The sequence below is a fragment of the Phalaenopsis equestris genome, unplaced genomic scaffold, assembly GCF_001263595.1.
Source record: "Phalaenopsis equestris unplaced genomic scaffold, ASM126359v1 Scaffold000160, whole genome shotgun sequence".
NCBI lineage: Eukaryota > Viridiplantae > Streptophyta > Magnoliopsida > Asparagales > Orchidaceae > Phalaenopsis > Phalaenopsis equestris.
The window spans coordinates 296,897-312,431 of NW_018164602.1; the positions used below are offsets into that span (position 1 = coordinate 296,897).

Below are 15,535 nucleotides of genomic sequence, written 5' to 3' on the forward strand. Positions count from 1 at the left end.
CGAAGTCATCCTCGAAAAACGCCATATGTGATCATGAAGACTATCCCGCCGAAGATAGCTGAACTCGCCGCTGAATATGATCTAAACGATAAGTCTGATTTCCTTGAAATCAAGAGGCATATAATCAGGGAGGCCTCCGTTAAGCCTGTTGCCCCCATACCCTATGCGAAGAAGTGTTGTCACTACTACTGCCACTGGATTCGTCGTCATCTCGCCAATCGTTCCGTCTGTCGAAGGAAAAAAAAATTATGTATGAAGAAGATTTTGATCATGTGTTTGCGCCTGTTCGGTCAGTGTTCGAGATTGGGACTAGCTCGAGAAGTGTGTCGTTGACTAGGGCACAGAGAAAAAACCGCAATTGAAAAGTTCGTAAAGCAGTAAAAGCCAAATCCAATACTCCGTTAAATTAAATTTTCTTATTTTTTGTCTATTTTTCCTTGTGTTCGGCCTTCTTTCTAGCATAAATCCAAATTTATTAAATTCAATTCGTTCAGTGTTCGAGATTGGGACTAGCTCGAGAAGTGTGCCGTTGATTAGGGCACAGAGAAGAAACCGCAACTGAAAAGTTCATAAAGCAGTAAAAGCCAAATCCAATATTCCGTTAAATTAAATTTTCTTATTTTTTGTATATTTTTCCTTGTGTTCGGCCTTCTTTCTGGCATAAATCCAAATTTATTAAATTCAATTCGTAATGAATTTATGAGATTTATTCTCTATAAATTTCCTTAAAAATGAATTTAATAAATTAGAATTTAATGAATATTATTTAATCCTAGCACAAAATTACTATTAAATTGTTGGAAGGGTACATTCGAGGCATTGGATTAGATAAATAATTGATTTAGAGCCTTGGACTAAATAATTGACCAGCCAAGGGGAGCAGCTCCCCCGAAGGAACCAAAAGCAGTTTCATGATCCATCGCATGTTTCGCTGCTGGGACGAGCAAAATGCGCAGGGAAAGCGCGATTTTACAGCCATCCAAAATTCCGCAAATCAGTGAAGAAATCTAAGCTTGAGCCCTAAATACCACAATCCGTTTTCAATTGAAGGGTTTTGATGCCGTTCGATCGCTCGATGCCATCTATATGGAAGAATTATGTCCCCATTCTCTCCGATCTTTGTCCTTAACCGCTGGTGCAGTTGCTTTCTTCCTGTTTTCATTTCTCTGGGCCCTCCGGTTCCGCTTCCGCAGATTCAGGAAAAAGAAGATGGAGTGCGATTGCTCTTGCTCTTGCGGCAGCGATGGTGGTGGCGCTGCTGGGAATAGTAGAGGGGAGACTAGTTCGGCGTGGGCAAGCAGGGATGTTGCCGGAAAGGATAAGGCGGCGGCGGAGAGGCATAGCGGCGCGTCTATGATGGAGCAGCTTGTTCCGGAGATCACTACGCATGCTTTAAGTTATTTGGACCATACTAGCCTTTGCAATCTCTCAATGACGAATTCAGCGATGCGGAGGGCTGCTAACGATGACAATGCCTGGAAGGCATTGTATCACAAGGTTTTCTTTCTATTTCCGATTTACCTGATGAGTTCAAGTGCATACATGTTACGTTTAGGTTTTCTGGTTCTAAAATGTTTTCGGATGATTTTTCATTTTATTTTTTGCGTCTTCCTGGTTTAACAGAATTATACGTGTGAGGGATTGCAACTCATTTCGTTGCATCAATTTCTTAATTCATTTTTTTAATTATTTTTTTGGTATTTGAAAAAGGAAGGGAATGAGCTCTTATATTTGCCCTGTTGATCCTCCTGCAGCGTTCTGATCTACCAGGACTTTTGTGGTTTTCCCGGAATCTAATAGTTGTAGAAATAGAAGGATGTGTGATTTCCAAACAAAATTTTCGCTCTTGTTAGAGCAATCCATGATCACCATGGAAGCCTTTATTAGGTTTTTGGAGCGATTGTGATGGTTAAGCTTCAAACTATGTAGAGATGATAGGAGAATCGGAAATGGCTGGGTGAATTATCAACTTTTCATTTAGAAAGTTAGAGCATATTTTACCCAAGTTTAGGCCAAATAAAACACCAACAATTGTAATGAACTAATCTACCTAAATGGCTTTATCAAAACTTAATTGACATAAGAAGTTGAGTTATTATAAAAAATGGCTTGAAAATATAATTGCCTTTGGATAGTTTTAACTGATCTTTACCATTGTTCATTGTATTTAAGTATATAACTTTTCCTCCCCCCTAATCATTTTGTAATTGGATGGTAATGCAACCATAGTTATTGATAATGTTAGATGTAATATTTACGTCAGTGTTTTGTTTGAAAATGTTTAAAACTAATTTACATCTAGTTCATAGACAAATTTATATTTAATGCAAGAGTTTAATAACTTATTAAGTTTGATCTGATTTTCTTGGATTCAATACCAAACAACTATTTAGCTTTTTATTATTTACTGAGTAGCCATCATCAATGTGCCAAGCATATTAGTTTGATTTAGCTTAATGATGCTAACTCAACTTGATGTTTGTGGTAGAAAGTGGATTTATTATAAAATGGCTTGAAAGAGACCAGGGTAGTTTTATTAATTTTTTTACCAGAACACATTGTTTTCATCCCAAAAGTTTCCTTCCTCATAATAATTTTGTAATTGGATGTCCAGTCTAACTTATTGCTAAGGTGAATATTGTACTCTATGAGATATTTCTATTCTAAAAGTTTAAAACTATAAATTACCTCTATTTAAAGCAATAATAAATTTCAAGGAGTATTGAAACATCTTTTCTATTGATTGGCAAACATGTGTGAGATCAATTTATTATATAGTAGGGTTAAATTTTGTCTTTTTTTTCTCTAATACTAAAATGTTTTGGGTTTTTAACAATTTTTTAGTAGCTATCATCATTTGCATCTCAACCACATTAGGTACATTGATATGGAAGAAACAATGCTTAGCTAATGGCACATGGATTCGAGTTAATGAATAATCTTTCATTGCTGGATATCCTTGACCTATAAGATTTCATATGAATAGGATCAATATTTTAATCACTCGGAATGTCAGGGAAAACTATAGTTATTGAGGCCTAGCCAAAGATGAAGAGGTCGAGATTTAATGTAAGATGTATAAATATTAAAAGTAGGATGGATTGTTTAAGAAATGGTTGTATTATGAAGAGTATAGGTGTTTATCCTATTGAAAGTGTTGGCTGTAAAAATGAAAAAGGTGATTTTAGCATGAGGGAGATGGAATTGATGTATTGGAATTAAAAGGAAGAAGGGGATTTGAAGTAGTGTGTTTAAAATTTTTGAAGAAAAAAAAACTACTAGGATAATCTTAGCACTATGTACGAATGCTAGATAAGGTTGAATGATATGAAGAAGCTTCATGAAGATGGCACTTAATAGTTGGGATGATGACAAGGGAGGTTACAAACTAGTTTTGTAAAATTGGATCAATTGTTTTAAAGGAAATGATGAAAAGATTAATTAGCAACATGATTTTGGAAAAGCGCAACATGATCTAATCAACGATGGCAATTTAAGTCCATTTTTTTAGAAGAGATACTTGTCATGAGATATTAGGTTTCTTATTTAGGCTATTTTAGCCATGATAAGGGGATTAGGAGGAGATGTAAACATGAGATAGAGAGGTGAGGGGACCTAATGCTAAGTTATTGTTAAAGGGGAATATGAGTAAAGACAACTGCAAGTTTTATGTTGTAAGAGGGTAGAAGGTGTTTAGTCCAATCGCGGTGAAATTTGTAGATAAAGGAAGAGGGATTGGAGCCATGTAAGCGAGGGGTAAGGGCTGGAGAGAAGTAAGGATTAAGAGAAATTACAATACCTTATTGTCAAAATACCAACCATCTTTTCATAAGTTTTATAACTTCTTATATGGTGTAAGAGATTAAGCTCAAGAGGTTTAGAAAGAAAAATTGATTAGCCCTAAGGCTACATGAAATTTATAGGGGTTGCTAGTTCACAATCTAGAATAACCTGACAAATATAAGAATGTCCATATTCTCAATTTTCCTAAAGCAAACAAGAAAATAAATATCGGTAGGCTTCTTTGAAATGGATTGTATTTGAGTCTTGATGTCTTTTGATAATTCGTCTATTACTTGAGATTCAAAGAAATTTTTATCGAAGTGTTCAAATGGAGGCCACAACGGAATAGTGAAGGAGTAACGCCATCCTTGATGGAATGCAGAAAAGAATCATAGGTGAGCATCTCATTTATTAAAATTTTAGAACATAATGTTATTTTTTTTCTTTTTTTTTTGCTTTTAATTGTATATTCTTGAATACTGTCATTGTTGAGTCCTAAGCTTCGGGTGTTTTAGAACATAATGTTATTTTTTTTCTTTTTTTTTTTGCTTTTAAATTATATTCTTGAATACTGTCATTGTCGAGTCCTAAGCTTCGGGTGTGAAAAGTGGAGGGTTGTGTTAGGTAGTCAACAAACAACATAAAATTTGTTGAAAAATCATTACATGAATCTTCTTGATTATTGTGTAAATGCTAGGGCGTTCTCTAGAAGTGACGTGTTGTATGACCTGAATATAGTGAAAAGTAAGCAATGATCGCTACATCGGCTCCCGAATGTTGTGTAAAATAAGGGTCTCACATTACAGATAAATACATTTAAAGAAGTTAGTTCATGAAACTAATATTAGGACAAGATCTTGAAATATAGGTACTCTCACATGTAAATTAATGGAATTAGTTGATATTATGACTCATAGAAAGATAAATATCATATGCATTCAAGAAACTAAATGGGTTGGAGAAAAGACTAAGGAGATTGATAGCTTAGGTTTTAAAATTATATATTCAGCTAAAAGTCGCATTAGAAATATTGTAGGTGTAATTATAGATAGGAGTTTGAAAAATTAATAGAATTAGAGATAGAATTATTTCCCTTAAGATTGTTGTTGATAATAAGATTTTTAATATTATAAGTGCTTATGCTTCTCAAGTAGGTTTAGATATAGGTTCCAAAGAAAAATGCTGGAATGATCTAGAAGAATTAATACAAATAATACCTCTTGAAGAAATAATTTTTATTAGATGAAATTTAAATGGGCATGTCGGTAGACTGGTAGAAGATTTTAATAATATTCATGGTAGCTACGATTTTGGAGTGATTAATGAAGAAGATAGAGCTATATTAGAAATTGCTTTATAATTTTATTTTAGCTTATGATTTTGTTATTATTAATACTTTATTTAAGAAAAGAGATAAACATATTATTTCTTATAAGAATGGATATAATAGAACATAAATTAATTATTTTCTTATGAGAAGAAGAGATCATCAAAAATGTAAAGATTGTAAGGTCATTTCTAGTGAGAATTTAAATATCCAACATGGATTATTAATTCTGGATTTTAAGATGAAGAGTTGTAAAATAAATAATACTTAGAACTATTGGCATGAAATTTAGATGGGGCCACCTAAAAGACAGAAATAAAATTATTTTTATGATTAAACTTCAATATTTTGAGATTTCGGATGTTCATAATGAAGTAAATTTTATTTGAGATAAAGTAACAAACACTATTAAACAAGTGACAAAAGATGTACTTGGAGAATCAAAAGAAAAAAGAATTTATTAAAAAAAAAGTTGATGGCGGAATAAAAATGTGTAAGAAAAGATAAAATATAAGAAGTTATTTATAAAAATTGGTCTAAATGTAAAAATTTATAGAAATGGGAAAATAATAAAATGGTTCGTAGGGAGTCTAAGAGAACAATCTGTGACGCTAAAATTTCTACTTTTAGTGATCTTTATAATAGACTAAATACTAAAGAGGATGAAAAATATATCTATAAACTAGCAAAATAAAGTGAAAAAAAAGTAAGTATTTAACTTATGTAAAGTGTATTAAAGATAAAAATCAGAAGGTGTTGTTTCTAGAAAAAGATATTTAACATAGACAGTGAGTTGTTTTGATAAACTTTTCAATGAAGATTCTGAAATTCGATCGAATTTAGTGATCTTAATATCGTTAATAATAATAAAATATATTATTTTTACTATTGCATTAGTAAAAAAAAAGTTGATGAGACTATAAAGAAAATCAAGGGTGGAATGTAGGACCAGGTGATATCTCAATTAAAGTGTTCAAATTTTTAGGAGATTTGAGAGTTTTTTGGCTTGCTAAACTCTTTGATATTATTTTAAAAACTAAAAGGATTCTTGAGGAGTGGAGAAAGAGTATTCTGGTCCCCATTTTTATGAATAAAGGAGATGCGCAAGAGTGTGCAAATTATAGAGGAATTAAGTTGATTTGTCATACTTTAAAATTATGGGAGAGTGTAACTGAACATAGGTTAAGATATATTACAAATATTTCTTATAATCAGTTTGGATTTATGTCGCGCAGGTTGACTATATAAGCTATACATTTATTGAGAAGTTTGATAGAGAAGTGCAGAGAGAATAAGGATGATCTACATTTGATTTATATTGCTTTAGAAAAAAACTTACGGAAGGTTCCAAGAGATATCCTTTAGAGAGTTCTAGAGAAAAAAGATGTTGATATGACTTATATTCAAGTCATTAATGATATGTATACTATAGTTGCTACTTATATTCGAACAGAAGGAGGATTGACCAAACATTTTCCTATTTCAATTGGATTACATCAAGGATTGGCTTTAAACCCGTATATTTTTGCTTTAGTTATGGATGCTCTTACTCGACATTTACAGGAGGATGTACCTTGGTGTATGTTTTGGTGTATGTTTTTCGCTGTATGTTTTTCGCTGATGATATCCTTCTTGCGGATAAGACTAGAGAAAGTGCTCAGGAAAAACTTAAATTATGGAGGTCTACATCGGAGTCTAAAGGCCTTCTTTTAGGTAGAACTAAAATTGAATACAAGGAATGTAATTTTAGTAGTAGCAGTTGTAATGACAGAGTTATAACTATGAGTGATAAAATTTTTAAAAGATGTAAATGCTTTAGATATCTCGAGTCCATTGTTCAAAATGATGTTGATATAGATGGGGATGTTATTAGTAGAATTCAAGTTGGTTGGTTGAAGTGGAGGAATGCTTTGGGCCTATTGTGTGATAGAATAGAAAAGTTAGACTGAAAGGAAAATTTTATAAGATGGTGGTGAGACCTGCATTGCTCTATGGTGCAGGATGTTGGCCTTTAAAAGAGAAGCATAAAATTGATTTAAGTGTTATCGGGATGAGAATGCTTAGGTGGATGAGTGGCTTTACATTTAGAGACAAAATGCGAAATAATATATTCGTGATAGGGTTGGTGTAGATCCTGTAGCGGACAAAATTAGAGAGAGTCATTTTAGATAGTTTGGTCACATTAAACATCATCCGTCTGATGATTCGGTGAGGAGAGTAAATGTTTTCGATTCGACTTATGTTATGAAAGGCAATTGTAGACCTATAAAGACATGAACATATTGTATAAAAAATGAAATCAACTTATTAGAATTAAATGAAAATATGACATTCAATAGGACGCAATGGAGAAAAGGGATTCATAAATGCTTGTTGTTGTTGTATTTGTATATTCTTAAAAAATCGGTCAATTATTAGAAAACATGACAGCAATGGAGTGACGAAGCAATTTCTACATGTGTTATGGATGACAACTATAAATTAGATTAAAAGCGGAGCACAATAGTGGGATGATTAAATTACAATAGGGATAAATTATCCTGGTAAACTAAATCAAACGGTAGTCATTGGTGATCTAGTGGAGAAAACTAATAATAGATCAAACGGTAGTCATTGGTGGTGATCTAGTGGAGAAAACTAATAATAGAATAACATAGTTCATCAGTCTCTACATCATGTTTATTTGGATTTGGATCAGGCTTAGTCTTTTTCTCCAGGTTCGTTGTCTTGGACATTCTTTGAGAGATCAAATTTAAAATTCATTTCAATTGAAAAGATGCTAAATGCTATAAATGATCTATGTTTTAATCATTAGGAAGGCAGCTAATTTGGGTGAAAATTAAGTGGATTGGCTTAGAAAGCATAGGAATAAAAGTCAGTTTTGGGAGCACAATAATATGTGCAAGTTTTGGCCTCATTTTGTGGGTCTTTCAGGATTTGTGAATTGGCGGTTTAAGCTTTGGACGGATTCAGGACAAGCAAGATGGGGTGATCTTCTATCATATTTGTTATCGTAATACGAATCGTATTTATGATATTGAGTCTAAAATTGTGTTAACATCCAATTATTTTAAAATTTTGCATTTAAAGATTGTTTCCATTGTTTGAATTTCATTTGTTGTTCTTTGTAAGACAATACCATAGTGAAGTAGAAGAAAAAGATTAAGAAATGTTTGGTTTTCATTTCATGACAAGATTTTGATTGATAGTTTCAAAAAGAATTGTTATAGGATTTTTTCCTAATGTTTTGTAGGGTATCAAGTAAGATTTTGTGAGATATTTAGGAAATATTGCATGAACCTTTTAGAAAGGGGAGTTGGAGAATCTTTCCAATTGGATCAAGGTGATGAATATGAATTTGGGGTTATGCATTGTGGGAGATATTATATTCATTGATGATGGTAGAATTTAGAATTAGCAACGTAACATAACTTATAGATAAAATCATGATTGTTATGAAGTCGCGAACCTTGGGATTTGAGTATGATGTTCTTTATTATGACTAGTTGTTAACATCGATTCTCAGAGTGAGGTTTTTTTTTTCATCAAATTAGCAAAATATTTCAATAGAAGTTATGAAGTGAACTAAGTATAATGAGGGAAAAAAGAGCTTTTAACCATTAAAGTTAGGATAAAGAATTGGGAAGGGTAGGGGAAGAGGGCCATGAATCTCAAGATGAAGTTTGGTTAGGGTTCAGGGGTGAGAAAGACAGGAGTTGAGGTAAAAAGCAACTTGAATATTTTCTTTCGTAATCAATTTATTTATTCGATGCATTTGATCAAAAATTAATATAGAAATAGAGTGGAAATGATTTTTGTATCAGATAGAAAGAAGGAATTATGCTGGTAACTTTGAGAGCAAGACTCAAAGATTCTATAGAGGAATTGGGAGATCATAAATGGATTTTCTACCGTACCTAGTCAAAGAGATAGATCAAACATTATCAACCTTGTTATTCATGCCTTAGAATTTGAGGCATCATTGGAAGGTTTGTTAATAAGGAAAAGAGAGGGAGCGAGAGGGTTTAGGAAAAAATCTTGGTTGAAACTAAAGAGAGTTATATGTATATAATTTTGGAGAAGGAAAACTTAGAGCTTTAGTTCATGTAAATTTGGCTACATGTAGGCCTATTTATAGTTTTAGTTGATAATAGAAAGTTCTAGGTATTTATAAAATATTAGATAAGACACTCCATTTATCAATGTTTGTCATAATTCAAATTGAAGACATGAATATTAAAATTAAGGGAATGTACATTTTCAAAGTCTTTTCTTTTGCAACATAACCCTTTAAAAAGAAGGATTTTGTGGAGATCATCTTTGAAGATTCTTTCACTTCAATTTTCTTTCTCCTCTACTATTGACCACTCTCTTTTTTATGATTTTTAAATTGCCAATTTGCAATTTAGTATTTTTTTCAATAATTGCACTTATAGCCTTCAAAGTGAAAATTTTTAGAGAGCTTCCTTGATCATAGCTCCTTAGTCTAAGTCATTTACTTTTTCAAATTATCTTTGAAGAGCATCATATTTCTTCTTTTGTTATTTTTTAGAGCTATTATTCTTTTTCTTCCTCTTTGCTACAAATGACTTCTCAGAAGGTTGGGATGGATTGGCCTAGATCAACTGATGTATATCAAACACTAAGATGATGCTTTTTATGCTTTTCATCAAAAAGAGGACGATTATTCCCTTTTTTTGGATCGTTGTCTTTTTCATCTTCATTAAGGGTTCAATAGTACATCTGTTGACTCTATTTTTTTCTCCCTCTGGAAGCATGTCTTTTTATTCTTTTAAAGAAGGTAGCATTCCTTTCTCATAAATTATCTGATATTACATAACATATATCTCTTGGTACAATATCTCATATTTCCTAATCAATGACATCTCTAGAGAAAGCATAATTAAAAGTTCATTACTTAGTGACCTAACAACCATTACTCTTATAAAGCCAATTTAGAAAATTGGGTTTTCATGTCTAGTAATGGTTAACCCTTTTTGCTTAATTGGAGCATCAAGGAAAAGGTTTTTTCTTCAACTGCTTGGATTGAAAATAGCATTGAAGAGGGTTGTTTTTACTCGAAGCTTGAGGTGCAAAAGTTCCTCTCTAGCTTTCTCACTAGCATGCAGTCTCAACATAAAAACCAATGGAGGATTTGAATTTGTCACCTCTCCCACATCAATGTCTCGCTCTTAAGTAGTAACAAGAGTCTTTTTATCTTTTTGTCCTTCTAGTTTGGATGCATCTTTGGATATAAATTCTAGCCATCTTTGTGCTCATACCCTGGCTGTTTGCAATATCAAAGTGCTGATCCTGTGTCTCTCCTTTGTAGCTAGATTTTGAGTTTTTTTATTTTCTTTATGCAGCGTATTGTGCTTTTTGTCTGATAGAAAGAAGTATTTCTATTCGCAAGCGCACTAGCTTTGGTGTTAGCTTTATGGACAACAACTGGAAAAAATTTCAATTCTATGAATGCTGATTTTTTAATGTAACGAAACTCTTAAAGCAGCTTCTTGTTCTAAATTGTCTTGTATATATGTGAATTTTACCTATTATCCTACTTCAAACTTTATCATTAGAACTACTTTTTTACTTCATGACAAACTAGATATAATTGAGCATTTAACAATTTTGTAAACTCTGGCCATGTTATGTTTCAATGGTCAGTTTTTAGATTGTATATTCCATATCATTAAAGCTTGTGAGGAGAACAAATGATTAAATGCAATTTTCTTTTATTCAAATAATTATAAACCATAAAATATATTTCTAAAAGCTTGAACCAATTGTGAATTACCTCAGCTTTGATGGTGTTGTCGAAGCAAGATAACTCTAATTTAGCTTTTAACTTGAGGAGAATGTTTTCATCTTCTTTTCTTTCTTGGTCTTCTTATCTTCTTTTTGTGTTGATTGATTCTTTTTTGTAGGTTATCATCTTTTAGTGGATGCTCTTCTATCTTGACGACTAGTGGAGTAGGTGATGGTGTTTTTGGTAACACCACCTTAGCAACAAGAGCTTGAAAGGCAACCATCATCATGGCCATCTAATTAGTTAACTTCTTGGCCATTTATTCCTTGATGCTGGAGAGAATCTTTTTTTTAATCTTTCCTCGTAATCTTAAATGTCAGGCTCCATATAATCACAAAGTGTGTCCTTTCTAATCCTTAATCTTGCCATAAATATTTTCCTAAAAGCTGAAACTATACTATGAGACCAGTATGATTCAGAAATAGGATAGAATTATAGAAAACTTTTCGAAGTAGGAGGAAGCCAGTAGGAAATAATAGGTTAAGGAATTATGGTGTGTTGATAATCCTATGAGCAATATTTAGAGTTTCTATAGGGGGATTAGATTTAATAGGTAAATTTATTAGGTAACTTGAGTGGAGATAAAAAGAGCGAGAGAGTGATCGTCTACCACTTGAATTTTGTGCCCCAGGTGTTTGAACTGCCCTTGATAGGTATGCCAATAGGGGAGGAGAGAGGGGAGTTTCGAGTAGTAGCATTGGCCATAACGAGAAAGAGAGAATTGTAGATTGATTTTCGAGGAAAACTTTGGTTTTTGATTCAAGCTTCCATTCATGGGTATTGATAAGCTATCAGATAACACTTTATCTCAATGCTTATCACAATTTAAATTGAAGAGAAGAATACCAGAACTAAGGGAATATTTCTGTAATTCTCTCCTTAGGTGGTCGACTGCCTTAAAAGGAGAGTTTTGTGGAAAGCATCTTTGATGATTCTTTGATTTCTTCTACTTACATTTTCCCTCCTGTATTCATGTTCGTCTGCCTTCTTTTTGAATTTTAAATTACCAATATGTAATTTAGGTCGTTTTGTTAACTAGCTACTAATAGTTGAATTTGGAGTGGAGGAATGCAATGCTTCGGGCCTTTTGTTTGATAGAAAAGTACCGCTTAGACTGAAAGGAAAATTTTATAAGACGGTGGTGAGACCTGCAATACTCTATGGCGCTGAATGTTGGCCTTTAAAAGAGAAGCATAATAATAAGTTAAGTGTTGCCGAGATGAGAATGATTAGGTGGATGAGTGGCTGTACAATTAGAGACAAAATGCGAAATGAATATATCCGTGATAAGGGTTGGTGTAGCTCCTGTGATAGACAAAATTAGAGAAAGTCTTCTTAGATGGTTTTGTCACATTAAACGTCGACCATTTGATAATCCGATTAGGAGAGTTGATGTTTTAGATTCGACTTGTGTTAAGAGAGGCAGAGGTAGACCTAGGAAGACTTGGGCTTACTGTATTAAAAATGATCTTAATTTACTAGAACTAAATGAAAATATGACACTAAATAGGATGCAATGGAGAAAAAAGATTCATGTAGCCGACCCCACGTAGTGAGATTAAGGCTTTGTTGTTGTTGTTGTTGTTGTTGTTGTTAATTAGCTAGTAATAATCTTACAATTTTCTTAGAGCCTCCTGGATGAGCACGGAGCCTATTATATATATGTCAGCTTTAACTGGATGCTAGAATAACCTTATAAAACTAATCAATAACTTTAGGTTTCACTTGCCTAGAATAAAACATATCATATACACGACTGATGAAACTGAAATAATCTATCTTGCTCTGTAAATAGTTGTGAAAGGAGGTCAAACTGTCGTGCTTTGTATCAGTAAAGCTGACAATGATATGGCTCAGTGCTACATGAAATATGTGTTTTTAATGAGTAGCAGGATACTGACTGGTTACAATTTTGATTGGAAAGAAACTATTTCGTTTGAATTCACCATATGGTGATTTTGTAGTAGCTGTAGGCAAGTAGTGGTTAATGTCTGTTTTTCCTAGCGGATGTGATGGGTGTATATGAAGGAATAATTACTTGCTGCACTCTTTAAAATGTGTATAATGTGTATGATTAACCTGAAATTTGTCTTCTCAAGTAGTTCGTAGGTCACAATATGACATAGTGGACTTGAAGTCATTATGCAATTTAAATTGTATGCAGTCACTCAACAGTATTGTACTCTTACCAGCACATTTCATAGTTTGTTAACTAGTCCTTAGACATAATATTACTTGCCTATCGTACAAAACTTTTTAACATTACATAGGTAAGCAAAGATATGCTTAAGGTTTTATATAGAAGCTTCGGGAACATTTATTGGCTAATTCAAAGTGCTTAGATCTCCGAACATTCTTTGTTTGACAAGAGTGTGCAAATTAGTAAGTGGGAGAGGTGACAAATTCCATGCAAATCCAAGGGTATTTTGAACATTTGACAAAGTTGGGCAATTTTGTATGTCCAAAAATAATTTTATTTTTTTAAGAGTGTATGCTGGAGCCACTTCTTTAAGATTGTAAGGTCATTTCAAGTGAAAATTTAACTACTCAATATTGATTATTAGTTTTGGTTTTTAAGATAAAGGATTGGAAGATTAAAAATACAATAAATTATTGTAAAATTAGATGGGGGCACTTAAAAGACATGAAATTATTTTTATGAGTAAATTTCAAGATCTTAAGATTTGGGATGTTCATGAAGAAGCTAATAATACGTGGAAGAAACAAACAAATACTAAACAAGTGACAAAAGATGTACTTGGAGAATCAAAAGAAAAAATTTTTATAAATAAAAATAGTTGGTAGAGGAATAATAATGTGTATGAAAAGATAAAATGTAAGAAGTTTGTTATAAAAAATTGTTTAAATATAAAAGCTTGGACAATTGAGAAAAATATAAGATGGCTCGTAGAGAGTCTAAGAGAACAATTTGTGATGCTAAGAATTTTGTTCTTAGTGATCTTTATAATAAATTATATAGTAAAGATGTTGAAAGTTATATGTATTAACTAGTCAAACAAAGAGAAAAGAAAAGTAAAGATTTAATTCAAGTATATTAAAGATGAAAATCAAAAATTATTTTTCTTAGATGAAAATATTCAACATAGGTGCATGAGATATTTTGATAAATTTTTCAATGAAATTTCTGAAAATACGATCGACTTTAGTATCTTAATATCATTAGTAGTAATAAACTTTTTATTTTTACCATCACATTAGTAAAAATGAAGTTGAGGAGGCTTTAAAGAAAATTAAGGGTGGAAAATCAGTAGGACTTGATAGTATTCTAATAGAAGTGCGAAAATATTTAGGAGATTAGGAATTTCTTGGCTTACTAAACTTTTTAATATTATTTTAAAGTCTAAAATAATATCTGAGTAGAGGAATAGTAATTTGGTCTCTAGTTTTAAGAAAAAAGTGGATGTAAATGAGTGTGCAAATTATAGAGGAATTAAGTTGAATGTGTCATATATTAAAATTATGGGAGATAGTAATTGAACATAGGTTAAGACATGATACATATATTTCTTATAATACTTTTGGATTTATGCCTGGTAAGTCAACCATGAAAGCTATACATTTTTTGAGATAGGAATTCAAGATCAGCAAACTAAAATATACAAGAGAACCAAAGGCCACTCACATGTTATAAAGATGACATATTCATTCATTAGATATCCAAAAAAATACAAGGCAAAAGCATAATAAAGTACATAAGTAAGATCTATGAAATTCCTCTTTTTTATCACAATTTACTGACAATTTTGATCCTAGAGTGCTGAAGTAGATCCTTATTTGAAAGATCTTTACCACAGCATCATAGGGTCAAAACTCTTGGTCTCTCTCTCTCTCTCTCTCTCTCTCTCTCTCACACACACACACACACACACACACACACACACACACTAGGGAACAAGGATGGTTCAAGCCTTCCGAGTGGAGATGTATAGAGAAAATAAGGAGGATTGATATATGATTTTTGTTGATTTTGAAAATCTATACTTTAAAGTTCCAATAGAAGTTCTTTGAAGAGTCCTAGGAAAAAAAGATCTTGATATGACTTAAATTCGAGTCATTAAAGATATGTATACTAGAGTTGTTACTTGTATTCATACAAAAAGAGAATTGATCACATATTTTCTTATTTCAATTGGATTACATTTGGGATCGGCTTTAACTCCTTATTCATATCTTTTTGCATTAGTTATGGATGTTCTTACTGGGCATTTATAGGTGGATGTACCTTGGTGTTGTATGCATTTCACTGATGATGTCCTTATGGATAAAACTAGAGAAAGAATTAATGAAAAACTTAGATTATGGAGGTCTACTTTAGAGTCTAAATGCTTTTATTTGAGTGGATCTAAAACATAATATATGGAATGTAATTTTGGTAGTATATCTAGTGGCGGAATTATAACAATGGGCGGTCAAATCATTAAAGGGAGTGAACATTTTAGATATCTCGATTCTATTGTTCAAAGTTTTGGTGATAGATGGGGATGTTATTAATAGAATTCAAGTTGATGGTTGAAATGGACGAATGCATCGAGCTTACTATTTGATAGTAAGAAACAACTTAGACTTAAAAGGAAAATTTGATAAGATGGTGGTGA

The 15,535-nt window shown here is 32.2% G+C and overlaps 1 protein-coding gene across 1 annotated transcript in view; it reads left to right on the forward strand.

Moving 5' to 3' along the window:
- The first annotated feature begins 838 nt into the window (after positions 1-838).
- Positions 839-15,535, forward strand: part of LOC110021987 (F-box protein SKIP8-like) — a 32,196-nt gene continuing 17,499 nt past the window's right edge. The window contains exon 1 of the mRNA XM_020720738.1: positions 839-1,497. Coding sequence (XP_020576397.1) covers positions 1,087-1,497 — 411 coding nt within the window. The 5' untranslated portion in view covers positions 839-1,086. The remainder of the gene's footprint in view (positions 1,498-15,535) is intronic.